The 27,359-nt window shown below is 48.1% G+C and overlaps 3 protein-coding genes across 5 annotated transcripts in view; 2 read left to right on the top strand and 1 right to left on the bottom strand.

The window, feature by feature from the left end:
* Window positions 1–47: 47 nt before the first annotated feature.
* THYN1 (thymocyte nuclear protein 1) lies at window positions 48–5,311 on the top strand. 2 transcript variants are annotated; one of them, XM_053595804.1, is made up of 8 exons: window positions 48–288; window positions 386–445; window positions 2,234–2,412; window positions 3,238–3,306; window positions 3,646–3,738; window positions 4,296–4,391; window positions 4,626–4,776; window positions 5,100–5,311. In XM_053595804.1, the coding sequence occupies exons 2-8, from the start codon at window positions 403–405 to the stop codon at window positions 5,144–5,146; spliced, it is 678 nt and encodes a 225-aa protein (XP_053451779.1). In that variant the 5' UTR covers window positions 48–288; window positions 386–402; the 3' UTR covers window positions 5,147–5,311. The 2 variants fall into 2 exon arrangements, with proteins under 2 accessions (XP_053451779.1, XP_053451778.1); XM_053595803.1 differs by having other exon boundaries at window positions 48–445.
* Window positions 5,312–5,706: 395 nt separating this feature from the next.
* On the bottom strand, window positions 5,707–26,886 carry VPS26B (VPS26 retromer complex component B). 2 transcript variants are annotated; one of them, XM_053595796.1, is made up of 8 exons: window positions 26,664–26,886; window positions 18,016–18,172; window positions 13,056–13,220; window positions 10,451–10,626; window positions 8,343–8,485; window positions 7,865–7,966; window positions 7,417–7,526; window positions 5,707–7,235 (listed from the first exon to the last, which is right to left on the bottom strand). In XM_053595796.1, the coding sequence occupies exons 1-8, from the start codon at window positions 26,884–26,886 to the stop codon at window positions 7,136–7,138; spliced, it is 1,176 nt and encodes a 391-aa protein (XP_053451771.1). In that variant the 3' UTR covers window positions 5,707–7,135. The 2 variants fall into 2 exon arrangements, with proteins under 2 accessions (XP_053451771.1, XP_053451772.1); XM_053595797.1 differs by lacking the exon at window positions 7,417–7,526.
* NCAPD3 (non-SMC condensin II complex subunit D3) overlaps window positions 26,553–27,359 on the top strand; it is a 64,040-nt gene continuing 63,233 nt past the window's right edge. Inside the window, exon 1 of the mRNA XM_053595793.1 lies at window positions 26,553–26,912. The gene's annotated coding sequence lies outside the window, so the exon portion shown is untranslated. The remainder of the gene's footprint in view (window positions 26,913–27,359) is intronic.

Raw genomic sequence — 27,359 nt, forward strand, 5'->3', positions numbered from 1 at the left:
CGGGCGCGTGACTACAACTCCCGAGACGCCCCGCGGCCAGCGTCGCTGAGCGACGTCACCAGCGCGGTGCGCACGCCGCTGCCGCCTCGCGTGAGCCGGTGTCTGCGCAGGTAGCGCGTAGACAGGGACCCAGCAGAAACCGTAGGGTATAGGGGCAGACTGCGAGATGGGAACGGTGTAGATCACGGAGGCGGGATTTAAGGGGCTCAAGCTCAGTCTTTTTTTTTTTTTTTTTTGCAAAGGTCTGAGACTTTCCAGGCCTCCCCTCGTTGCCTCCATCTTGCTTGCGTAAGTTTGGAGGGTAGCTTTACTTCTCTTATCTCTCGGTTTACTCAGCTTTGCTTCTCGTGGCTCTCGGTTGATTCCAAAATCCTCTGCACTTTAGCCTCTCGCTGGAATACCATGCCGAGACCCCAGAAGAGGCTGGCTGCGGCTGCTGGCCCAGGTGAGCTGCACCTAGGCTGCAAAGACAGCCCCCCTACGGACATTTCTCCAGGGCCTGTTTACCCCTGTTCATATTCCACTCCCTCCTTGTGGGGAGAAGCCTTCGTGATTTCTTATTCCTTCATTCCTTATCGCCCTCTATCGTTATTTTACCCACCAAGCTTTTACCGAGTCTCTGCTTTTTCGTTCATTCAAGCAACAGCTATTTGTTAAGCTCAAAGAATATTTGCTGTACAGGACGTCATGTGCCAAGGCGAAGAATATACACGTCCTACACTCAGGAAAAATGCAAAAACAGATTTAAATGACAAGGTCCAAGAGACTGATTGTCACGGGTGTGAAAGGAGGGAGTAATCACAGGGAAGGCCTTAAAAAGGAAGTGGAATTTGAGTCTAGCCTTGAGGAAGGGGAAGGCTTTCCATAGTACTCAGAAAACCTCATATCATTTTATATTCCAAGGACGGATGGCGTTCAGAATATATGCAGAGGAAGAACAATGCAATGGAAGGTAGAGAAAGTGCCTCTTTCGGGAATGGCAAGAATTCCAGATTGACTCCAGCACACTGTAGTTATTTAACAGCACTTCGTGTTTGCAGCGTGCATGTTTACTCTTAAGAGACCATTAGGAAATTAGGCTAGCAAGGTTTGCTGGGTGCACAGCGGTAGATATACGTAAATGATATTTAATGACGACTGATGTAATATAAGCAGAGGTCCCCGCCTTTTTGGCAGTTTCATGGAAAGATGGGAAGAGGGGGGATGGTTTTGATATGATTCAAGAACCTTCTCCACCTCAGTTCAGCAGGCGTCCGACTCTCAAAAGGAGCACACAGCCTAGACCCCTCACTTGGCACGTGCGGTTTACACCCCTTTGAGTCTAATGCTGTCTGACAGGAGGCAGAACTCAGGCAGTGGTATCAGCTAGCCCCAAGAACTCGAAGCTTTGCTCCCTAGACCCCAACTCACCTCCTGTTGGTGGCCTGGTTCCTAACAGACTGGGGACCAGACCAGTTTGGGCCAGTTCTGGCCAGGTTTATCCTGTTTGGGGGGTTAGGGGACCATGGTAGTACCGTATCGTCATTAAGTGTAGATTTTAGGTAGACCTCAATGACAAGTCCTGACCTCTTGATTCTCTCATTCCTGGATGTGTGATCTGGAGTACGTTTTGCAGATGAAGAACATCTCATAGGTTATGCAGATTAACTGAAATGGGGTTTAAGTAGCAGAGAGCTTGGGGCCTGTGATATAAGAACTTAACAACTTAACTGTCAAGTGTCTGCTATGACCAAGTCTTTACTATGTCTATAATGTCCTAAATGTACTATGTTTTTCTATTTATTTTTGGCACCTTCAAGGAGCAGAAAGGAGGCAGACCATAAAGCACAGTGAGCGAGGAGTGTGAGATGAGGATGATAACAGCTGCTTATTAAGCACTTACTGCAATGGCAGGCGGTGTCTAAGCCCTTTGTATTGCCTCATTTTATCTTCAAAACTGCTCAGTTTTCTCACCGGAGTAAATAGCCTGAGCAAAGGCATAGAAGAGAGTGAGGGAAGGAAAACATTTAATGGCTACTGCAAGGCCTTTAATCCTAAACAACTCTGTAAGGCAGGCATTCTTGTCTAACTTTTATAAATAAGAAATTGAAGTTTCTTTAAGGTAAGGTTAAGGTAATGGACGGATTCAAGATTTGAGTCCAAATCTGACTCTACAGTGTAGGTTTTTTCCATCATGGAACATTAGCCCTCAACAAGCACAATGGATCTTTTCTTTTTGGGTCTCCTTTTGCAGACAAGAAGGGACTATCAGGAAAACGTACCAAAACCGAGGATGCAGCAGGGGCATCTGCTGATGTGGACTCCGGCCCTCAGAAGACTTCAACCTCTAAAAACTCTGTCAAGAGCCTAAGCAGCTACTGGCTGATGAAGTCAGAGCCAGAGACCCGATTAGAGAAAGGAGTAGATGTGAAGGTGAGACCAGGCACGTGGGTCTCCAGGCCCTTCATGCTGTTCTGTTTGTTTTTCTTTTTAAGTAAGAAGTAACTATGGAACACCATAGGGCTCCAACACCTGCTTATCTTTGAAGGTACCTCTTACCTTTGAGGAAAAGATAAAATCAGCAGGATGTTTTGTCATCAGCTATTGGTTTTGTAAATCTTCTATGTAGGATAAGGGTCAGCAAAGTTTGTCTACAAAGGGCCAGACAGTAAATATTGTAGGCTTGTATAGCTTCTGTTGCAAATCTGCTCTTATAGCAAGAAAGTGGCCGTAAGCAGCATGCAAACAAACAGGTGTGGCTGTGTTCAAGTAAAATTTTATTTACAAAATCAGGCATGGAGCTAGATTTGGGCCTGATAATTTGCCAACCTCAACCTCAGATTGCTTCTCTCACCACTTGCCATGCTTCTGGGTGTCTCCTTGCCAACAGCTGGTATATATTCAGGGGATGGCTATATTAATAAACCAATTTTAACATAACCTGGGGAAAACATAAGTAGATATATTACTTAATACACAATACTTTCACAAGTGAAATGCATGTAACCAGAAGATTACTTTATCATCTGGATTATCCATGCAGCTAATCCACTTAATTGACATGGATAAGAAGATAAGGCTTACTTGTATTCGGCCAACATAAATAGCTCATGGGGCTGCTTCCCAGTGAATTATTAATACTTCCTTCCTCTTTCCAATAGCATCTCTCTGTGTAGTGGAGGGAACTATCTGCTTCCATACATTCTTACCAGCTGGCCACAAAATATCGAATGAATGACGTTATTTCTTCTTTCCTAGTTTGGCATTGAGGATCTCAAAGCACAGCCTAAGCAGACAACATGCTGGGATGGTGTTCGCAACTACCAGGTAAGAATGGAAATAGGACTCCTGAGACCCAAGGGATAAATGCCTCCCTCCTTATGACTTATAATAGCAGAACCTCTTGGCCAGGATTGCCTTGTCCCAGAAGCTAGACCTGAAAATGTATTAAAACACATCTTTTACTCTGACTACATGAAATTTGCAATTGACCAGCTCCTACCTGGGGTGTAAGTCTGGGTGTCTTGGAAAAGGGGAACAATTCTCTTATAAATTGAAGAGAAGATACAAAAAAGAAAAACCCAACTAATGAAAGCAGACTTGATTTCTGGTAAAAGCTACTACTTCCCAGGGAAGATCATTCTTGTTTCTTCTCTTCTGGGACAGGCTCGGAACTTCCTTAGAGCCATGAAGCTGGAGGAAGAAGCTTTCTTCTACCACAGCAACTGCAAAGAGCCAGGCATTGCAGGACTTATGAAGGTTATTTACAGGCTTTAATTTGAAGCCTTTTCCCTCTGGAGACTTACTCTTGTAGATATAAAGTGATACAGCTTAAGTAGGTAACAAAAAAGAAGTACCCCCTACCTATACCCTGTCCCAGGACTAGGGAAAACCTGTCCTGGTTCCTTCCTGTATGGCAAAGACTTGAACAAAGTGGGCCTTCATTTCAGGTCCCACTAGCAAAGACCTCTGTTTCTCACCCCTGATCTCATTCAAAAACAGGCCTGATAGTTCTTCCAAGCTGATAATTTTCAGGATAAAATAGACTGTAGGAAAAAAAACCCATGGTACCAGTAATAACCTTTACTGTTCAGCTTTAGACTGTGCTTCTAAGATTTGTAAAAATAAGGTTGATTTCCTAATTGTGCTTGCCTTAAACTGTATAAACATACTATTTCCATGTATATGAGCCCTTGTGGGCTCTACAACAAGGCAGATGGGCTAAGAATGTGCAGGGCAAGTGAGAAGCAGACTAAAGACTGACCGTGGAGCTGACTGTTCAGGCATATGGTTCGAGACTGTGGTTTTGGTTTCAGATTGTGAAGGAGGCCTACCCAGACCATACACAGTTTGAAAAAAACAGCCCCCATTATGATCCCTCCAGCAAAGAGGACAACCCTAAATGGTCCATGGTAAGACTGTTCTTCTGTTTCATGAGAGGGGAAAGATGGACAAAGGGAGGTAGAGAGTCTGGGGTAGTTTTAGGTCAAGGCATACAGCCAGCCCTTCCTCAGACGAGGTTATGCTGACTCTGGAGGTGGGAGCAGGACACTGGTGTTCTGCAGAGGGGCCACCTGTAAGCAGGTAAAAAGGGGTCAGTGTCTGGCCAGACATGTCTTTCTGTCACGTACACTTTTGTCACGTAGGTGGATGTCCAGTTTGTTCGGATGATGAAGCGTTTCATCCCCCTGGCTGAGCTCAAAACCTATTATCAAGCTCACAAAGCCACTGGTGGCCCCTTAAAAAATATGGCTCTTTTCACTCGCCAGAGACTCTCAGTTCAGCCCCTGACCCAAGGTAAGAAGACTGAGTCCTTTACCGTATCATCCACAGACCACAGTGACCCCATGAATTCCTATTCACTAGCTGAGTAGATAGGAGCATGTTTTAACCTGAATCAGTACCTTTACCTGTAACATCCATGAAGGAGGGATATTCCCAGAATACTCTTTACTGTGCACCTAGTACTCAACCGTGTCTGGCACGTGGTAAGAAACACCATAGTTTTTGAAGGATTGACTGCCTGCCTTAGTAACTTGTGAAGTACCTGTGCCTTGTATAACTCTCCTGTTCAAGAGGAGACATAAAACCTAATTGTCCCTTCTCTTCCCTTTTTGTAGAAGAGTTTGATTTTATTTTGAGTCTGGAAGAAAAGGAATCACGTTAACTGAGACACTATTGCCAGGATGGGCAGGACATTACTCCAAAGGATTCAAGGTTTTTTAAGACAAAAGATGGTTTAAGAAAGCTTACTTGTTATGTTCACCTGGACTTGTGTACATAGGTGGTTTTGTGTATTTTTTTCAATAAAATATTAATATCAAAGTTGAAAGTTTCCTTCTTCTAAAACCACACTGGCTGCAGAATACTCCAGTGCAATCTCTTGCTTCTGGGCGGGCTCTTTCTGCCACTCCACAAGGTGTCGGGCTCTGTCCCGTTTCATACATAGCAGGAGGAGGCTGAGGCTCACCTTCCACACAGCCTCGCTCACCTACCCCTGAAGTCACCTGGTGACTCACTCACCTCACAAAGGTTTCAACCATCTATGAGCAGTTTCAGGACAAGTTTCCAGACAGGAGTAAAACCTAAATTCATTTGTCAGCTTTGTCTACATAGGTGTTCACCAGAGGCTGAGCACTGAGCTTGCAGGTGCTGTGTTGGGAGTCAGGACGGGTGTCTATCCTTCCCTGACGTCAGAGTGGGTGGTGTAGACGAGACCACAGAACCTGGCGGACCCAGGGCACAATGCCCCCAAAGCCACAGGGGCCTCCTTTAATCAGACCATTAAAACAGTGTTCTTTGAAAATACAGCCATTGAAAAGGTGACACGTTAAGAGACACGTAAACACTGCAGCTGCCTCATTACAGGTTGCACTGCTTGGTTTAGTACCTATGCACTCCCAGGTTGGGGGGCGGGGGCAGGGGCAGGAGCCTCTCTCACTTTCACAGTTTGACAGAGAATGGGGAGAGTGTAAGAGAAAACAGAACAGCTGGCTTTTGTTCAGCGCCTAAGAGAATCAAAGTAAACTCTTCTAGTTCTCCCAGAAGGTTAAGATGTTAGGAAAGTTGGACAATGAATTTGTGTTGTTAGTTGGGAGGCAGAGGAATTGATGAATGCTGCTAGTTAGAATACCAGCTATTAAAAAAGGAGGCACACCAAAGCCTCATCTCATGCTCTGAAAAAAGCAAGGAACCCAGAACCTGCCTCCCTCTTACACTTAGGCCCCAAGCTTGATAATCCAAGGGCAGCTTGGGGGGTGGGGAGGGGAGGGTCTTGTTCCCATGGGGATTGTGTGTCGCATCTGAACTCAGGGTCCAGCATGGGAGAAGCAACTTGACCTCCTTCAGTTCTGCTGTCCCGTCATCTGCAGACATCACCCCCACATGCCCTTCCCTCCGGTCTGAGCTCTGATCCATGAGGCAAGACTGCACAGATTGCTGAGGAAAGGAGGAATCCTATTTCCCACACTAGCTGAAAGGTGGCACAGGAACCAAGGAGTCTACTTTCCAAATTCTGAGAATTCAGACCACTAGACATTATACTAATTGGCCAGTGGGTCTGCTTGGTCTTCCTGTAAAGGGAAGGGAGGGGAGAAGTTCCTGTCATCCCAGATGAGGCAGAAGAGGACACTAAACACCTTTATACTGCAGGCCCCAGGCGGCAGCACGGCAACGAGGGGGGACTGCCCTCCTCTGTGGGGTGACAAGAACATCCACCGAGTTTTTGTATATGTGTTTTTAAACAAAACCAACGGTGCTGGACCTGGTTAGTTGGCGACGATGAAGGTGTAATTTGGCAAGCAGAATTATCCTCAAGTTGTGGTAGCAGAGTCTTCTGCTGAAACCCTCATCGTCCTCCCTTAACACACAGGGAGAGGAGTGAAGGGGTGAAGGGGCAGTAGTAAGAATAAAATTTGCAAGTGTTTGAAACCAACGCCCAATTCCCAGAAACTAAGTGAAAGGCAAGGAGAGATGAGGGAGGCAAAGGGATCACAGCCCCTTCCTGGGATCTCTTCTTAAAGGGAACAGACCCTCTTGCTGAGGGCTTATTGGGGCACATGGAGCAACACCCTAGAACAACCCAGACTTCAGGGTAGCTGGTGGAGCCATGAACGCAGACAGTTGCCATGTACTGATCTTCCTCAGCAGGCCTGGCTCAGTTCCAGGGTCCAACACTGCGGCCATTCGTGCGTGACACTGACCCAGGGCTGCCCTGTGCCCAAGGCCCCTCCACAGGCTTCTCTTCCAGGATGTTACTGACAATCCAGAGAAGATGGAGAAGGGATTTGCCTGGGTCCCAGCAGTCAGAGGCCAGAAAGAAAGTGGCCTCTGGAAACTTCAGAGCACCACATCCAAGACTCCCAAAGAGGAAGCTTCCTGATCGCGAGTGTTACCCCGCACTCAGGATGGGGCAGGCCCGACTCCTTCAGCCACTACCTCAGGGACGGTGGAGGGTCCTGTTGGCAACTCAGAATTCCAGGGACACCCTCAGCTCCTATACAAGGAAGCTTGGAGAGCCCGGAGCCAGTGATGTGTGCTCTGCTCTCCTGTAAGACACAGAGCCATCGGGCAAGGAGGGCCCAACAGAAGGCTCCTTTTCCCAAGAGACTAGCCTCCAGGACGCCACCTCTCCCTGTGCCCCATTAGCCGCAAAGTCCCAAGGAGACTGCTTCCCAACCCAACCCCCTCAGGTTCTTCAGAGAAAACAATTTAAGTCAAAAACATGATTTGTTTTCAGGTTGCAAAGAACGGGCCGCTGAGCCTCACACGGCCCTCCCCCCATCTGCCACTGGTTTTGGTGGGTGTCGTGGTATAAGCCCAGCAGCGGCGTGGCCCTGGGGGCCTACTGCCTGCAGTTGTCAGACAGTTGCCCGGGGGTCCGCACCTCACCCAGGGAGGTTGTGCCCTCGAAGCGCTGGGAGGCAATGGCTGCCTGGTGGGACATGCTCTTCCGTACGATGTCACCTTTCCGCCACAACACCACTTCCTGTAGAATTGGGGGGGGGGGTGACACCTGAGAGGGAGGTGCAGGAGGGGCTTCCTAGGGGCTCCCAGCTTTGTCCTGGGGAATCTTGGGCAGAAGTCTCCTCCGCTTATCTCTACTAAAGGCAGCAGCTGCCAGAGCGTGGCCAGAGGGGCAGGTGTCGCGGGAACTAGGCCTGAGAAGGCCAACTCCTGGTATCAATCGGGGACGTTCATGCTTGTGGGGGATGCTGGGCACTCTGATGTGCCTCTTGGTACAATAACAAGAGGCCTAGGGACTTAGACGCTCTCTCCCCAGCACCACTCCGCTTCCACAGGAGCCTCTACCTTCCTGTTGTGTCCCTGTGCAGCCGGGGCCTGGGGGGACACCTGGGCCTCACCTGCTGCTTGAAGTAACGTCGCTCCTCCTCGTCTATCAGCACCAGGTTGAGGTAATAGCGCACGGAGAACTTCTTGTTGATGTCCCTCATGGTGGGCGTCAGCTCATACCCCGCCAGGAAGAGACGGATGGGAATGGACTCTCCTGTAAGGGGGGAGGCAGGGATAAGAGCAAAGCACAAAGTGACCCGCTGGCCTCACACCAAGTCAGTCTCTGACAACAGCAGAGACGCTACCCTGAGCGTGACACGGAGCACTGAAGCAAATGCTTTGGGGAAGTTGCCCTCTGCTGCCCAGCAATTTGGTGAAGCAAAAATGGAACTCTGTAACTCCCTTCCAGGTCTAGCAGCTGCTTCCAAAGGTCCTCTCTGAAACAGGGAGCAGTGAGGAACAGATGGGTGAGAATAGCACAGGGATGTTACTGTTAAACATCTTTCAACTACATGCCACAGCGTCTAGTTCTGGGGCTCCCAAGAGGCAGATGTCAAAGTCTAGCTAACTCACCATGTCGCCTACCAGTTTCAATGCCATCTCCTTCCACCCTGGTTAGTGTATACCCCCCAAATACACCCCCACGCTAATATGGCTTGGCAGGGTGGTGTGGCGGTATGGAAACAGTAACCTCATCTTGGCCCTGTTCCGGTACCCCGTGGTGTGGCTTCTGAGAATAAGTCTGCTCCTTTCTCTGGACCCTAATTTTCTCATGTGGAGAAGTACAGAATCAGGCTGTGTTAATATTTTAGGTTCCTTCCAGCTCTAACATCACATCTTTCCCAGTATAAGTGGAACAAAATTAGAGCAGTAATTCTATTGGGAAAGGCCAAAGCTGTAATGTAATGGGAAGCTAAATATACCTGATCATTTAATTATCTGCTGTTTTGTATCATTTCTCTGTGCCCCATTTCACTGACAGAGGAAAAATGACCATTAGCTCTACTTGCACAGCCAGAGAAAAAGTAGGACATGAGAGAGAGCGGGGAAACCTGGCCCCAACCCACACCCCGCAATCTGCTGAAAGCTCCCCGGTGACCCCACTGTGACTCTCCTCCTTCCAGTGGAACAGACTGTGGGAAGAGACTGAAGAAAACCTCGGGAGCACCAATCATTCAAAGTGAGAAGAGGCATTTTTCATCACTGAATGCCACAGAGCTGGTGCAGAATGTAAATGACTGCTCCTTCCAAATAATCACACAGATTCCCTAAATAATACGGCGCTCTCAACTCCACTGACCACGGATGCAACGTTAGGGGCATGTGCATGGCGGAGGACCACTTCCCTCGAGTTCCCGGTGCTGGCTGCAGCACCTGGTAATGCCGGCCCCAGTGTCTAGTAGTGTTCTTTCATACTTGCCAAATGACTTCAGAGAATGAATGATTTTACCAGAGCTAGAACTAAGTCACAAAAAGGATGACTATACATGAATTCCTTGCTCCTGAGCCCCAAAGAATGTTAGAATGTCAGTAAGAAAAAAGCAATAAAATGTTCAAACTTAATCTGCTATCCCAGTACTATTCAAACATTTTTCTTCGTTTTTTAATAGGCATAATTCTTGAGATTAAATCTTTTTTTCTTCTTTTGTGGGGACAGGGTCTCACTCTGTCGCCTAGCTTAGAGTGCAGTGGCATCATCACAGTCTACTGCAACCTTCCAGTCCTGGGCTCAAGGGATGATCCTCCAGCCTCAGCCTCCTGCGTAGCTGTGACTACTCTCGCCACCACATTTGGCTAATTTTTCTATTTTTTGTAGAGACCAGGGTTTCATTACATGCTCAGGCTGGTCTCACACTCCTGGCCTCAAGCACTCCTGCCACCTTGACCTCCCAAAATGCTCGGTTCACAGGCATGACCACCGTGCCCAGAGATTAAATGTCAAGTACAAGCCCAATACATAAATGAGGCCAAAATGGAACTTTTCTGGGTGACGATGAAGTGGGAGCCCAAAGCTGCACATACCCAGCTTTCTGTTGCCTCCTTATAGGCACCCACAGCACACGATGAGATTAAGAAATTATAGGTTAATAGGGTGTCTTATTTTGGCAATGTGATCCCTCAAACGCCTCTAAAACTCTGTGCAGGGCCTGGGAGAAAAGGTGTGGGCCGGGAGGCTCACCTCGCACAGGCGCCCCATCCATGATCTCGTACTTGGCTATCGTGTCGTTCTCGTGGTAGACGTTGGGGCCCGTGCCCGTCGTTTCACGCTTGATGATGTCTATCTCCATGTGCTTGATCTTGATTCTCACCAGCAGGAAGTATATCTTCCCTACAATGACATCTTTCAAGTGGTACCTGAGACGTGGAAAGTAAAGGAACATGTTGGAGCGATTTCAGGGCAGCACCCGGCCCCGGCACCCACGTCGGCTAGTCACACACGGCTCTAGCGCGCACCCGCCCATCTCCCCGCCCTCACTGCTGTGGCAGAACGGGTTCCAACGGGTCTTTACTTGAGCAAATGACTTCCACCCTACCACTCTTCCACCTCCAACGCAAAGGCCGTCTTTCCTGTGTGTTGCTCACTTGTTCAAGTCTGCTCATCAGCTCTGTCTCCTGGCCATGCAGCTTCTTCCTCTTGAACCTTTATATTTGTGTACGTTTTTAGATATTCTAATAGGTCAGAGGCCAGTCCCATGAATACAGGAACTAGTCTCCCCCAGCCTCTCTATCCCTTTGGGGACCGGCTCGCCTCACACAGGCATGTCTGCTCTGGGCCGGGTAGGCCAGGCAGCAGCAGTAGAGCAAGATAAACAGACCACCGTCCGTAGCAGGGCCTGCCATCTGGGCTCCGTTCACAGGGCTCCGTGCGCCAGCAGCAAGTCGGCCATGTTGCAGAACAGCATCAAGCTTTTCTCTTTGGGTCAGTTAGTGGCACTGGTCGTCTTCATGTGCACAGCCCTGTTTCAGGCAGGGCAGAAATCTTCGAACCTTAAGCTCAGCTCATGGAAAATGAATGCTGACAGGGACTTAGAATTCAGCCTCCTTGTGTTAACAGGTAACGGAAGTTCGGAGAGGATCGATCACTTGACTGGTATGTGAGTGGGGAGTAGAGACAGGTATGCACCCCAGTTCCTGGCTGGAGTGCGCCCCTCTATTTCCCACCACCTTTCTGCGTACAGTGGAAGACTGTGGACACTCCAGGCAGACAACCTCAGTACACCTGCAACGTTTGGGGGGGCGGGGAGGATGCTCTGAGACCAGGGAGGCTAGAGGTTTGCAAACTTTCATGAACTGAACTTTCCTATTCTACATGAGTCTTGCACAAAAGCACACCTACATCAAGGACACAAAAAAGCTGCTCTTGGTGGGACTTCTCAGGCCACAACACCCAGCGCCTCCCCCACCTCATCCCTCCTGTATGGGTCTGAAACCCACTGGTCCAGGCCAAACCTCTCATTTTTCAGATGAGAAACTGAGGTAAAATCATTAGTGGCAGAAAAGGACCAGATTCCAAGTTCCAGGCTGGGTGGAACATAGGAATTGGACACTTGTAATTGCCTCTCCTTTGCACAAGGAGAGGTACAATCCAGAAGGTCCCGTCCCTGTTTCCACACTGGCTCTGGTCTAGGACGCACTGTGGGCAAGGGACTCTTCTGAGCTCTTACAGGTGGCAGGCTGCCAGCCACTGCCCGCACCAGGTAGCTGGGGCACGAAAGGGAAGTCCCTTTGGATGCTACTTCCTGGCCAGGACACCATAGCTCCAAGGCTGAGAAAGGGGAAAAGCTAGTTCCCATGCCAGCACCCAGACCAGCGCCCTTCCAGCTTGCCCCACCCTTCGTTCCACAGGTGGGGTTGGGCCAAGCAGAGATGGTTCTGGGTCACAGTGGTCATTTTACAGGGTCCCCCTGGATTTCAGGCCAGGTATCAGCAAAAAAACATCTTTTCTTCACCCCTATTCCAGGAACCAAGTTCCCAGCTCCTTTCAAAGGTTAACCACCTGGTGCGGCTCCCACTGCCCCAGCCTCTGGCTACCACTGGGCCCGGGAACACCACGGTGCACGCCCTCAACAGAGAGTCTGTGGGGTTTTCTAGTTCTCTGAAGAGAACACCCCTTTTACATTTGGACGTCTGATTTCCAGACCTTTTCAGGAATGCATCAAAAGCATATCAATGAAACTGTCAAACTGTGACTTATATACAGTGAAATATTTTGATGATCTAACAGTAAACACTGTTTAAAATATACACATTTCCCAGTATAATTAGCAATATTCACATTGCTAGTTAAAGTTATTTCAAGACAAAACGTGTATCAGGTATTCTTTGCTACAATTTATTTTAGTTTAGGGAAGAAGCAGCCAACTGTAGCCAGTGTTTGGTTTCCTCATTTTGATTTCTGAAGACACATAAGGAGGAAACAAACGATCATGGAATGGAATTCTGAGATTATTCTCATCAGCAGAAGGAAAGACCTGCACCCAGAATTCAACGTAAGTAGCCTTCAAGTTGGTTCAGCTTGATGTTGCAAGGCATCATGGGATGTTTAACTTAAAACACACCACCTTAAATTAACATAGCTTAGTTTAAGCACATGAAGTTTTATTTCCTGATCACTCTACCTGTAGATAGCTTAACACATATATTCGCTGCTCTATTTCTGTGGTCTTTGCCCCATGGCATGTCACCATGAGGGAGCTGAGTCACGGGGTGCCACGATTTGCATCTGGGTCAAGTCCTAGCTTATTAAATAATAATTCTATAGCCATAGGGCCCGGGACACTTACTTGGATTTATTATACTCAAACTCAATGTGCAGACAGTCCTCGATTCCAACCTCCATCTTGATGGAAGAGTTCAGCTCCGGGTACGTGCTGAGTGTGTGCACTACAATGTCCATTTCTTTGACGACATCATTGAGGCGGCGGCTGATGGTGGCTCGAAGGAAATAGCTGTAAAGATGGGGCTGTCATGACTAAATACTCCTGGTCCAGAGGCTACTTAGCAATGGGCACCAAACTGGCCCACTTGAGAGAAGCCCTTACAAGGTTCTTAACCTTTTAGGACTTGTATCCCTTTCTGAATTTATAGACCCTCCTCCCAGAAAAAAAAAAATGCACATATGCACCTATATACAAGATATTGCAACTACAATTCCAGGGAGTTCAAAGATCCTTCCCCCAAATCGCATTTCAGAGCTCGTGCCTGTGGGCTAAGAACGCTGTTCCAAGTAAAAGTGACTTCTCTGCTCTGTACTCCAACAGCGTGTTATATTTAGGCCCTTTCTGGCCCTTACTACATCTACCATGTATTTGTGTATGAGTTTTATTTTCTCAACTAATTCCTGGGTTTGGGGCACAGGGATCTGTTTCATACTCTTATATTTGCACACCTGTTCATTTAACTATATTCAATCAGTAAACCTTTTTTAATAGTTAAAAGAAAGGAATGGGGAAAGAAAAAATTAAGCCAGCTGTGCATTCAGCAGACATTTACTGAGCTCAGCACCCTGCTAGGCGCCTGACATAGCATGAATCAGATACACTCTCTTGGGAGGCTCACAGTCCACTGGGGGGAGATGGGCAAATAAACAAAAAAATTAGGACACGTGGGAAGGGTTAACTCAGATAGTGCAGTGCTGTGGGAGAGAGAAAAGGACATTCCAGAAAGAGCAAACCTTACAAACAACAGACGCAGAGAGGAGCTGGTCTGTTTGAATAACAGGTCTCTGGCTGAACCTACGACCCTTGGGGAGGAGGTGGCTGTGGTAGGAAACAAGTGAGAAAGGTGATAGACACACAACCCCGGAAGGGCTGGACACGCCTAACCTCCGTGGCCAGCCAGTTTAGCACTGCCTTCCCCAGTAACCCTGACCCCTTGACTTGATCCTGTGCCAATACCCATCTCAAGGGAAGGCCCTTCAAGTATGTTTCCATCTCAATACAACTTGGATAATCCCTACTGCCTGCCAAAAACTACTGGAGACAGGTATAAAGATATGCTGACCACATCAACTACCCATTTAGGCGACTGTCCTCCATGGGACACTAAGTTCTTGGTAATCCTTTCTGTTCCTCTCAGTAACTTCCATCACACTGCCCAAGACATCTGTCCCTAACACTTTCTAATTGCTCAGGTTCCCAAGTCTCCCCATCCCCTTCAGGGCTGGGGAATCTGCAGCCTTAGGACTCCATGTGACCTTCCGAATCTTTGTGGGCAGCCTTTCAACTGAATCCCACTTTTACAGAACAAATCCTTTTTATAAAGGAGTCTGTTCTGTGAAGTTTGGATTCAGTCACAGGGCTGCGCTTGGGGATCTGGAGGGCCACACCCCAACGACTGCTCTTCACTCGGAGATGAAGGCCTTCCCAGTCAGGTTTACAGTTCTCTGCCTTTTCTGCTTCAAGCTGCTGCTCACTGAGGCCTCTGCGTCATCACCCTCCCTTGTTGCACCAGCACCTCTGATTCCCAAGATCTTTCCTTCTCCTCCAAGTGGCACAAGGACTCTTCGTGTGGGTGTACATAGAATCTGGGGCAGAGGCGCTCAAGATCCTGATGTCCAGGCACATCCGACTTGTACTTGCTCAGGAGAGGGATACAGGCATTACACTTCTAAAAGCTTCCCAGTATTCTGACAGAGGAGCCTTGATCTACCACTTGATCCTACTTTTTTCCCAAGCTCGTCAGTTTCTCTCTAGCTAAAGCTTCCTTTGAGCTTATAAAAAGGTCCAAAGTAAACCCCCCAAACCCTCCTCAAGCCTTTCACTCTTGTCCTGCCCTGTCCTTTCCTCTCTTTCTTCAGAGACCGCTGTCACAGACAGGACCTGTACTGACTCCTGCAGCTCGCACACCAGCCACTACTCCCAGCCCCTGGCTTCTCCTCCATCCCCAACTGCTGTCCTGAAGGGACACCTTGGCCTCCCGGTGGCCAAATCAAGTGGCCTTTTAGTCTGTGTCAGTGAAACACTTCTTCTTCTTGGGATGCTCTCCCCTTGGCCCCACAGGGGCACCATCCTGATTCTCCACCTGCTCCTGGGCCCCAGTGGGTCCTGGCTCTTCTGCCTCTGAGCCCACTCCTTGAAAAACCTCAGTTACCGCTCTGAGCAGCTGATTCCCCACTGCGCATTTCTAAGTTTCTCCTCCATCCTCAGTGCCAGGCTTGTGTTCCTAATTGTCTGGTGAACTTTTATACTTCTTGGTTTTGCCAGTACTTCAACATCCTCTGTAAACTTGAGAGAACCATCTTATCTACAAAACACTTCTTCCTCCCGATGGCCCTCTCTCCCACTGTCACAGCGGCAGCCTGTACTCACTGGTCAGGCCCTTGCTGCTGCCCATTCCCACTGCGCCCTCCACAGTGGAACTCTGAGGTCGTCAAACTGGCCTTCGGGCAGTTTTGTCCCCACACCCATCTCATCCATCCAATGATACAGATTAACTTTAATTTTCCAAAAGAACCATTCCCCCTGCCCAAAAAGAAAGAGAATAAATCCAAAACAGTCTTTTCACATTTTCCCTCTGCTGTGTAATAAGTTCTTAATTTAGAATTCACATCTTTTAGAAATCGTCCTTGCCTGAGAGCAATGGCTCATGCCGGTAATCCCAGCACATTGGGAGCCTGAAGTGGGAGGACTGTTTGTGGCTAGAAATTCAAGACCAGCTTGGGCTACATAGTAAGACCCTATCACTACAAAAAATAAAAATAAATAAATAAATTAGCTGGTGTGGTGGTTTGTACCTGTTGTCCCAGCTACTAGGAAGGCTGAGGCAGGGGGATCACTTGAATCCAGGAGTTTGAGACTGCTGCGAGCTATGAACATGATACTGTACTCCAGCTTGGGCAACAGTGTAAAACCCTGTCTTAGTGACAATTAAAAAAATAAAGAGAAAAGAAAAAAAATAAACTATCCTCAACTAATTTTTCTATCTTTACCTCTTCACTTTCTCAAAATGAACCTTAAAATCTTCATCTAATTTGGGCAGTGATGTCTTTCTTTCTTTATCGTAGTAAAATATATATAACATAAAATTTACCATTTTAACCACCTTTAAGCGTACAGTTCGGTGGCACTGATTACATTTGCGTGGTTGCGCAGCCCTCACCACTATCTGCCTCCAGAACTTCTCCTTCACCCCCAACTGAAATACACTCATGAAACACTAATTCTGCCTCACCCTTCAGCTGCTGACAACCTCTAGTCCACTCTCTACCTCTATGAATCTGACCACTCCAGGTACCCCTCCTACAAGTGGAATCATACAGCTCTTGTCCTTGTGCGACTGGCTTATTTCATACAGCACGACGTCCCAAAGGTGCTGAAACATGTGACAGCGTTTCCGTCCTTTGTAAGGCTATGTAATAGCACGCTGTGCGTACAGAACACATCTGTGTACTTATTTATCCTCTGACGGACACTCAGGTTACTTTCACCTTTTGGTTATTGAGACTGATGCTGCTATGAACACGGGTATACAAATACCTGTTTTAGACTCTGCTTTCAAATCTTTTGGATACAACAACCAAAAATAGCATTGCTGGGTCATATATGATAATTCTATGTTTAATATTTTGAGGAATGGTACTGTTTACAACATCGTTCTGACATATAAACACCTAAGACAAATCCACTGCAAAAAATAAATAAATAAATAACCCCATAGTCTAGCTTAAGTGATGACTAGATAATCATCACTGTGACTGCCTTCTCTGAGTGCAATTATAAAACACTGTCCTTACCGGGGGTAAGGTCAGTGTTCAGACCTCTCTAAAGACTTAAAAAGAAGAGCCTATAAACAGTCTTCTGCTGGAAGAGAGGAGACCAGAAGAAGGGAGTTCAAGGTCTTACTCTAATCTACACCATCCTGAACTCAGGCCCAAGGGGATGAAAGAAGCGGATCTTATGAGACAGTAAAAAGATTGGGAATCAGGTACTCTAAGTCAAAGAGGGGCCTGCTTTATGCCAGTGACATCACATAATCTTGAGGTTGCATCTAAAAGTCTTTACACCACGTGTATTTTTTTCACCCCAGAGGCCCAGACAGGTGTCTACCTTCAGTTTCCAAGACTAGAACAGCAAAAACAATCCCATGTCCATCCATGTTTTAAGAGCTTGTCCCATGGTGTTACAGCTTATTTTCTTATCACTCCCGGGAGAAGGAGAGGACAAATCTAGAATTAGAATCCAAATCTATTACCCACTTTTCAAGTGAGAAAGTTGAGTCCCAGAGCTGGAGATGCACTGGGGCCAGCCGGGTTGCAAAGCCGACAGCTGAATTTTCAGGAATTTTATGACCTGGCTGTTTAACACGGCCATTATTTAAAGTTAAATGATATAAACTTACAATGAAATGAATGATCTTACAAACAAAAGTAACACATACCAAAAATTCATTGCTTCCTAATTATTTCCCTACACTTTATGGTTCTCTGTTCTTACGGGCACGTACGTTGTGTAATGTGATGTAAAGGTGGCTACTGCACATCTCCCCCCACCTCTGCATTTAGGGACATTAGCTTGAATTGGGCCATGCTGGAGACAGTTACACCCCAGAAATTGACAAACACTAGAAATCGGCAGCTTTCCTCCCAGAGGGCCCACGGTCAAACTTCCACCAGCACTCTGCAGCTCATAATACTCGTCCTTCTTGGGATCCATATAAAGATCCTTAGAAAGGGGGACACCTCAGGTCCTTGTCCACGTGGGGTAGCTCCTGGTGCGCAGCAGGGAAGCAGAAAGCACAACTTACCGCAGCTTTACATTCTGCCCCGTGTAGGACTCGTACGGCTTCTCCACATGGGTAAATTCGAAGTCGAAGGCCTGCGACTGGGTGATCTCACCAGGCCGGGCCAAGTCCTTCACCAGAGACACAAACTCGTGGTGGTTCCCACGGTCGTAGTAGAGTTCTGGAGAGAGAACAATGCCATCCTCTATCAGGTCCTGAGCCACACGAGGCCTGGGAAGGGGGCTTCAGGCTGGAGGTTCCACTCCTCTGATTGCCCTCCCCCCAAAACAGACCCCTTCCAGCCTTCCCCAAAAGACTTCCATTTTACACGGTAAACACCCATGGCACAGAAAGAACTCAACAGGACCCTGCTCCAGGGCACGGGACAGCATCTCTTAGTAAGGATTAAGTCAGCAGAACCAATGTCAAAAATGCCACATTTCTTTAAATAGCTTTTCTTTTTAACATTTATAAATTTTGAAAGGATGTGTATAGTTTATTTAATCATAGCATTCTTATAATAATCTTTTTTGTTTTTTGTTTTAATTTTGCTTTCAATTTCAACTGGCTTTCACTCATCTTAGTTTGAAGTTTTTTTTTTATGTTTGTTTGTTTGTTTTTCTTTTCTTCCTTTAGTGATTCTCTTGCCCTTAGCCTCCCAAGTAGCTGGGACTACAGGTGCCTACCACAATGCCCGGCTATTTTTTTTTGTTTTTTGAGACAAAGCCTCAAGCTGTTGCCCTGGATAGAGTGCCACGGCATCACAGCTCACAGCAACCGCCAACTCCTGGGATCAAGCGATTCTCCTGCCTCAGCCTCCCAAGTAGCTGGGATTACAGGCGCCCGCCACAGTGCCTGGCTATTTTTTGGTTACAGCTGTCATTGTTGTTTGGTGGTCCACGACAAGCAAGGCAGCTGAACTGGGAAAACGGAGCAGGCAGAGTGCACCTGCTGCTTCTGTGGTTTGCTGCTTGGGGAGAAAAGAGACTAAACCACAGAAAATGGTCTCTAGGACAACTGCCCAAGAGACCGGGTGCGCGGCGTTTCTGGGTCACAGGAGGTAATCTCTCTCAGGGATAACCTGAGCATTCGTGGCAGTGGGGAGAGCAGCATTTCCTCTGGGTCCACCCTGCACAGCCCAAGATCTGAGCCAGATTAGGATCAAAGCCTACTTGGGCCAAAGGAAGAGATATCTTGGGGCGGCGCCTGTGGCTCAAAGGAGTAGGATGCTGGCCCCATATACCGGAGGTGGCAGGTTCAAACCCAGCCCTGGTCAAAAACTGCAAAAAAAAAAAGGAAAAAAAGAGATCTCTTGCTACTCAGGAGGCTGAGGCAAGAGAATCACCTAAGCCCAGGAGTTGGAGATTGCTGTGAATTGTGACACCATGGCATTCTACCAAGGCAATAAACTGAAACTCTGTCCCCCAACACCCACAAAAAAAAGAAAGAAAGAAAGAAAGAAAGAAAGAAAGAAAGAAAGAAAGAAAGAGATCTCTTACCGCCTCTTTCCAAAAAGAAAAAAATGGTTTTAGGTGGTTTTGTCTGAGTGAAAAATCCACCCCCTTGCTGGTCCAGGAGCTGGCCCTGATGGCAGCGTTCTGAATCAGGGGGCTCTGTCGTAAGATTCACCTACCTGGTGAAGGTGGCAGGTGGCAGTGCGTGGATAACCCCACACTAGTGATGCTGCTATTTCCATATGAATTCACAATATATTCTGTGGTTATGGTTTGTGGCTGATCTATATAGCTATACTTCAATCAATCTCATTACAAGTAACCCACCTTCTCTTCCAAATACTAATTGGTCTCAGCAGCAAGCAGCACTCTGGGTAGTGAATGATAATCCACAAAGCCACTGAATAGGAGATAACAACTCCAAACAATGGTGGGGGGGTGAACAATCCACTAACTGTACCCCTCAGTAAAAGCAAGGAGACGCAGGCATGGGGTGGGAACAGAGCCGTGGTCAGCCCCAGAAACACGCTTACCCTTGCTACCTGAGCCCTGGTTGGTGGTGGTGGCTCCCATGTGGGGAGTGTTCCCTTAACTTGGGAATGTATTGCCTCAGTTCCACAGTTCCTGGAGACAGAAGCATGAGCTCTAAGTGGGAAGTCCCAGAGTCAAGAGGATGATGGGAAGAGGACGGAAAAATACACAAATGTGGGAGCACAGCCCAAAGGCAACATGAGAAATAAACAAGAGAGAAGGCTCAGAGAGCACTCAGGCTGCTAGCGTTCATGGATCCTAGCAACAGTGCAGAAGGTTCTGCCTGCCCTGCAGGGAACCTGGGGTAGGAGTCCTTCCCTGCATAGCATCATGTTCTCCCTGGAGTCTTTCCCCCTGGACTTAACACAAATATCAGCTCCTACCTCAAATGTCATGGGACAGTGGCCAGTGTGCGATCCGAGCAGGGCTGGACTGGCCTTTTTAACCTACAATTTAGAAACTATTTGCAATGCTTCCAAACATCATAGGGCAAAAGGACAGAAATTGTAGTACTTTCCTATTTGCCAGTTTGGTCTTCTCTTGCATAAATTAAAACAGGAATTCTAACGCTGTTCTCTGTAAGGCTGGCTCAGAAGAGACTATAAACGGCCTCTATTCCATCCCAAAGAAGAAACCACAGTCACCCCTCAACTCTGCAACCAGCTGAGTCCTCAGAGACCACCACATCAGGCTAGAAGCAGGAACTAAGTTTTTTGTTAAGGTAACTACCCCATCTTGAGTTTCCATCTCAGACCATCAGTAGGAAATAACTTTGGTACTCAGGATGTTTTCATGATGAAACTCGCCACCAACGGTTGACAAGTGAATCTGCCACTTTGGAAGGAAAATGAACCAGTTTTGCAACATAATCATCTTGTGACAGACACACTGGTGGTCACAGTGGGGCCAGGATCGTGTTTAATCCAGGCTTCATGCCAGTCTTAGAAGAAACATTAAGTCACAAAGGGCAAAAAGCCCTTCAAACAGCCTCCTCTTCATCTGATTTTCCCAGCCGCTGTTTGGTGGCTGGCAACCGGCACAAGATTCCTGCCAGCCACAGCCCCCACCTGTTTCCTAGCTCCTGGTAAACCTACGGAGTACTAGCACCTCCTGGCTGCCTGTGCCCTGCGGTGCAGCTCTGTTCAACCCCTGTGCACTAATAGCTTATTAAGTAGGCAGGAATCAGTCCATTTAATCTCAATATGTTTTTTACTTAGCATTTCAAGAGTTAAAGAATTGAAATACAGAAGGCCTCTGGAGCTTTTAAAAGTAAAGGCTTGATTGGTGCTGATGGGTTTATTAAAAACTTTTGAAAAATCAAGATAGGTCTGTGCGGTGGCTCTCACCTGTAATCTACCCCAGCACTCTGGAGGCCGAGGCAGGCAGATCACTCGAGCTCAGACATTCAAGACCAGCCTGAGCAAGAGTTAGACTTACGTTTTTCTATTTTGTCTACACCTACTAGCCAGGTGTGGTGGCAGGTGCCTGTAATCCCAGCTACTTGGGAGGCTGAGGCAAGGGGATCACTCACGTGAGCCCAAGAGTTTGAGGTTGCTGTGAGCTGTGATGCCACAGCACTCTCTCTAATCAGGGTAATAGAATGAAACTGTCTCAAAAAAAATCAAGACAATGTCTATTGGCTTTAGAGTACAGGAATGTCCTTGTCTGCCCTTCCCTGCAAGTTTCTAGTTACATTTGGCTTATTTAACCCCACTGGTCTCCCAGGGGGCCCAGGTCTGCCTTCCCTCATCTACCAGGGTTCCCCAAAGGCTTCGCTGCACAATGGCCTCTCCTACTTTTACAAACACACTTGTTTCCTCAGTGGTCCTTACAGACTTCTGCAGCTTTCTAAAGGTGTGGGCATTAGCTGCCAGGTAACAAGGTCTTTCTATCCCATGGGCCTGGCCCGGAAATATCGTCCCCAAGCTGTGCTAGCAGAGTCAGAACACACAGCAAGTCACCAGATAGAGTATATTAGGTGCAGGGTGACCTAAAAACTTAACAGAGGATGACAGAAAAGTTTATTCACGCATGTCATATGTGAATAAACAAGACCTCATACCCTTGGGGGCAACATGCAAACTGCAACTTCTGAGCAGCTGACTCAGGACGGGATGGACAACAGGTCTGACAACTCTTATTTTCTTCCCTACAGTGGGAAATCAGCCTCAGCTTGGCACAGGAGAGTGTGCGGACAGAAAGATGCAAAAGCAGGTGAGCTGACATCAGCTTCAAGGCTCCTCCACCCCAGGCCCCTCGGTAAGAGGCGCTGCTCCAGCAGGGGCAAGCCAGCAAGTTGGGGGTGGGGGGGAGGGAGGAGGCACGCAGCAGCCTGGATTAAGGGGTGTACCTCGCCCACTGTCGCCTCTTCCACAAGCAAGAGCAAGAAGCCCAGACGCTGAATGGTAACCAGCCAAGTAAACCTGCACTCTCCCTTTCTTTCATTAACATAACTCTCCCTTATCTAGGAGGAAATGAGAAAAACCATCTCGAGAATAGTTTCTGTCAATTCTTAGGTCTGACAGGTGTACTTAGATACTATCACTGGCCCCCTCTGTATGCTGGCCGCTAAGACTGGAGATTAGCCATACGTGAATGGCTAATCTGAAGGCAGTCCCTGGGTTTCAGGGGCTCTGAATTTAGTAAGGAAGACAGACAAGCTTTTTTAAAAAAAGGTCATAACCCTGTCATATCCTGTTTCAAGAGGGATCACAGAGGCCTCTGGAAGATCAGGGGTGGATACACTGAAACCAGTCTGGGGAAGTCAGGGAAGGTTTCTGATGCGTGGGGATAGCTGCTGGCCTGTGAGGGGGGAGTGACAGCGTGGGTGGAAGGCAATACCTTGCAGAAAGATGTCGCCACACAAAAAGAAGATGTCAAGATTCTAAAACAAACAGGATGTTCTGAGGAAGCCACACATGGTGTGGGTGCAGGGCAGGGAGAGATGAGGCAGGGACCTCTGCAGAAGGACTTGGATATGTTTGTCCACTTTAAACAGTGGGAGCTGAGAAGAATTTTAAGGGATGACAGTGTCAGAACTGCCTTTTAGCAAGCTCGTCCTTACAGAAGATAACCTGAAAGGCGAGGGAAGCAAATGCGAGACCACTTAGGAGGCCGCCACCCATAGAAACAATAAAGGCAGAGGCGCTGAGAATGGAGAGGAGACCTCAATTTAAAATCCACCCCAGAGCTATTACAGTTGATCAAAACTTAGCAGCCAACCAGATGCACGGGGCAGGGGGTAGTGAAGGGCCTGAAGTAACGTGCAGATTTCTGAGGCTGAATGGAAACAGGTGACATCAGCTAAAATGGGGAAATCAGTAGAAGCAACAGGGACGGTGCGGGGCTGGGGCTGGTGCTGGTGCTCGGGCAGAGAAAGAGAAGGCAGGGTTTCTGTCTGGCTGCATCTCCGAGGCACCTGTCAGGCATCAAGGTGGACGTGTCTAGGAAGCAGCTGGAAAGACAGGTGTGGAACTCAGGAGAGAATCCCAGTCAGAACAAAGAGAGAGAGGGAGAGTCGTCAGACTACGGGATGACACTGAAGTCACAGATGCAGAGGAGAGTGCAGAGCAAGTTACCGTGAAAGGGGGCGGGGAGGCAAAGTCACACCTCTGCCTGCCTCCAAATCAACCAGGAAGAGGGACAGAGCTCAATGATGTCTTCCCCCCACGTCACCCATACAACTAGACCTCAGAATGTGGCCCAAGTTCCACCCACTTTATACACAGTCGAAGAATGCAGTGAAGGAGAAAACCACAAGACCGCAGCTTGTTCAACGCTGCTCACTAGTCTCGCTCTGGTGCCCTGGAGTCAGTTCTCAAAGACTTTCTCAGGTTGTGAGACTAATACTTCATCTCCTGCTTCTTTGGGGGAACTGAGAGATAAAATAGGAGAAATGTAGGGTGGCTAGAAAGTTCGTGTGCAATTTTAAATTTATGGCCACCGTGTACAAGAGCCTAAGAAAAGTCACTTTGTGCCTCCATATAGGTTGGTACACCTTTACTTACCTGTCTATGTGTGTATTTTAGGAACACAAACTCCCTTTTATAACAAACGTAACTAGAAAGGTCATTCTAATGCTCCCTTCTCAATCAAGAAATACATTCCAAGACCAAATATAGTAGAACCTATAGCTGACCACACCTCCCTCAAGTTGACCTAATTTTCACAGACCGGACACGCATCACATGTACCTATCAGTAGGTCTTATGTTGACCAGCTCATATGTTGACCAGCTTGTTAGAGTCCCTTGGTTGGTTAACTTACAGGGGTTCTACTGTAATAAGAAATATCCATCATTCTGTATTAGCCTCTCACTATGCCCTCTGTAACCACAGATAATTGAGAGTGAGCTGTATACTTGAAACACACAGCTGGGACTGGCTCTAGCTACAGCCTCAGGTGTGAGTGGCCTCTGTGACCAAAGGAAGACATCTAAGGCAAAGTGTTGAAACGTGCATGCCCTGTAAGTAAAATGATGATCTTATTGTGAGGGTAGGGTATAAGGTCTAGGGTAAAAAGGTATTAACCAAAGACTGATAACTGAACTTGTGAAATGGAAAACATCACTACATCAACTACTGTAACTTTATACAAGAACCCTCTGTAAGGGGCGTGAAGCATGATCCCCGGGCATGACAAATATTTTTACCCGGGGATATTATTATCCATGCTTGACAGTTCAGAAAGTTGAGATTCAGAGAGGGATCTAAGTTCCCCAGTGTCTCATGGTCAACTCAGCCCAGATTGGGTCAGAGGCCCAGAAGAAGTTACTAGGTGAGGCAACAAAAGTTTCTGAGAAAATTCAGCAGGGATAATGTGTTAGGATTAAGGAGTTAGCCAAGAAACCAAGGAAGGCAGGAATTTCATTTAGACTAGCGGGAAGCCTGGACACTCATCCTCCTAGAAAGTCTCATTTCATACTGTCTGGGGTAAGAGATACTCTGGGTCATCTTCCAAATTGGCAAGGTACCATCTCCTGGGAGTGATGAAATAGGTACAGATTAAACACGCCTGTTTACACTGGTATTATGGAGTCGAAGAATCAATGCAGTAACTTTAAAACTACTACTTCAAAACACCATTTCTCAGAGGCAAGGATTTCCTTATTTTTAATAATTTTAGCTCTAATCCCATTATAGATTAAGGTAATGATTTGTTGACTATTTCATATATTACAGTTAACATAAAATGCTTTGGAGTCATCTTATCTATACCATACAGGTTTTTACTAGGGATATTTTATACTCCAGGGGACATATGGCAATAGTACTAGCAAGACATTTTTGTGGTTACAAGTGAGAGATGCTACTGGTAACTGGTCAATTAAGGCCAGGGATGATGCTAAATATCCTATGCCAACAAAGCATTATCACCAATGTCACCAATGCTGCTTTTGAGCAACCCTGCCATCTAAGCCAGACGCAGGAAAGTATCAGAAGTAATAAAAGGCATCAATTTGCTCTTCTGGTCCTTTTCAGGTACAGTAACAGGTCTCTCATATTCTGGCCTTAAAATAACACAAAAAGGTTCCTATAGGATCAGCCAGTCTTTAATCTGATCTATTCTTAAATACCAGAAGCAAATGCTTGAGGCAAAATACCAGTGGACTGCAGAACCAGGCCACCAGGACTCCTTTTCTTTTCCAAAACCCTATCCGGTGTCTCAGTGTTTCCTGGAGCCGTGAAAAGGAGAGAACAAATTTCTGCCTAGACCCGCAAGATACGAGAGTTTAACAAGCTCAAAGAAGTCTCTAAAAACAGTGTTATACAGGCAGCGTGTGGTACAGGGTACAGATTCTCTACCAGAGGTGTTTGCAGCCCACAGAGTATTTACTGCAAATCTACTCCTGGCCTAAGGACAAAAACGGTCTGTTTTACAAGTGCCCCAGCATTTTAATAACACGCAAGACTCCAAATAGTGTTAGAACTGGAGACACCCAGTCTTCACCAGAAGCTCCCCAAATCTTCTTTCTGGTTAATGCCTTTTAACTGTCTAGTTCTCACGATTAACAATCACGTTTGAAGACTGTTAGCACACTGAAGAATTCTGATCACTTAATTGTGGTTTTGGAAACATCCTTCTTTGTCTTTAAGGAGAAAATGAGACAACTGGAAACTCGAATCTAATAATAAAAGCCTGAAAAGTGCAGGCGGGAGAAGCAGTCAGAGACTGGAAATTACAGGTCTTCTTTCTGGGACAGGTAGCTCACAGCTGAGGCCAGGTAAGAGAGGACTGATAAGTTCTCTCTTCCACACCTCGTCTCAAAAAGAAAAAAGGCTGGCAGCTTAACTTTGGGTCTGAGTGGTCAGTCAACGGGAAGACCAGTGCTGGGAGCGCGGTCCCCCCGTAACAAACCCACCTTCAGGCTGCGGCTTCAAGCACCTGTCTCTGAAATCCTGGGGGCTGGGAGCTGCTTTAGAGCCAGGGGTACCCAGAGCCGGGCCCTCCCACGCACGGCCTCCACACCTCCCCGGCAGTGCGCTGTCACTTCTGCCAGGGAGGACAGCAAGGCAGGGGGCATCGCCCACGAGCTGGACTTGTGTCTGAGCCCCAGGCCCCAGGCTGCAGCAGATGAGTGACGGTGTCAGGCCTCGCCAGGGCTGGGCCCCGAATCACGCTGCTCCCCGCCCACCCCTCAGCCCCGTTGACGGCGCTTGGGGAGGGAGGTCCCCGGGTTCGACTCACCGATCTGCCCGATGAACTCGATCTTGATGCCCTGGTGCTCCAGGCGCTTGTTGGGGTTCTTGAGCGCAAGGCTCACCTTCCCGGAGACCGTCTCCCCGTCGTAGAAGAGGAAATATTTCTCCTTCTTCCCGTCCTCCGTCTTGTGCTCGGCCCGCTTCCTGCTCTCGGCATCGTTCAGAAGGATTTCCACCTCCACGCTCTGCCCGAAGCCGAAGAAGCTCATCTCACCGCCGGGCCCGGCCGGCCTCGGTAGGGACCGCTCCCCGGCACCGGGGCGCTGGCTGCCCTAAGGGAAGACAGGCCCGAGGGCCCGACGCGCGAGCGCGCTCGGCGGCAGCACAGCAGCCGGGCTCCACGGGGGAGGGGCAGGGCCGGGGAGGCAGGCGGCGGCGGGCTGCAGCGCCCGGAGCAGCAATGCACGGAGGAGCGGAGCGCCGCCCGGAGCCAGCCCGAGCCGCCGGCGGCAGTGAGCGGGCGAGGGCGGGCGGGGCAATGCTGAGGAGGGCTGCTGCGCAGAGCCGGGTGACCGTGGCCTGCGCCCACCAGGTGGGGTCCTGCACCGAGCAGCACAGGCAGCTGCCCAGCCTCTGGCGGCGCAACGCACCCAGGTGCTTCGGCGGCGCCGGGCGGGGGAGGGGGAAGCCGAGCTCCAGCCCGGATGCGCTGGATTCGCCGCGCGCATGCGCACGCTCTCTT

This window comes from Nycticebus coucang, chromosome 6, assembly GCF_027406575.1.
Source record: "Nycticebus coucang isolate mNycCou1 chromosome 6, mNycCou1.pri, whole genome shotgun sequence".
Classification (NCBI taxonomy): domain Eukaryota; kingdom Metazoa; phylum Chordata; class Mammalia; order Primates; family Lorisidae; genus Nycticebus; species Nycticebus coucang.

Coding starts and splice junctions, on each gene's coding strand:
- VPS26B (XM_053595796.1), bottom strand. CDS start 26,886: ATGAGCTTCTTCGGCTTCGGGCAGAGCGTGGAGGTGGAAATCCTTCTG. Junction 13,221..18,015: donor GGGCAGAATGTAAAGCTGCG/GTAAGTTGTGCT, acceptor CCATCTTTACAG/CTATTTCCTTCGAGCCACCA. Junction 7,527..7,864: donor GCACAACCTCCCTGGGTGAG/GTGCGGACCCCC, acceptor TGTGTCTTACAG/GAGAGCAGAGCACACATCAC.
- THYN1 (XM_053595803.1), top strand. CDS start 403: ATGCCGAGACCCCAGAAGAGGCTGGCTGCGGCTGCTGGCCCAG. Junction 446..2,233: donor GGCTGCGGCTGCTGGCCCAG/GTGAGCTGCACC, acceptor CTCCTTTTGCAG/ACAAGAAGGGACTATCAGGA. Junction 4,777..5,099: donor AGTTCAGCCCCTGACCCAAG/GTAAGAAGACTG, acceptor CCCTTTTTGTAG/AAGAGTTTGATTTTATTTTG.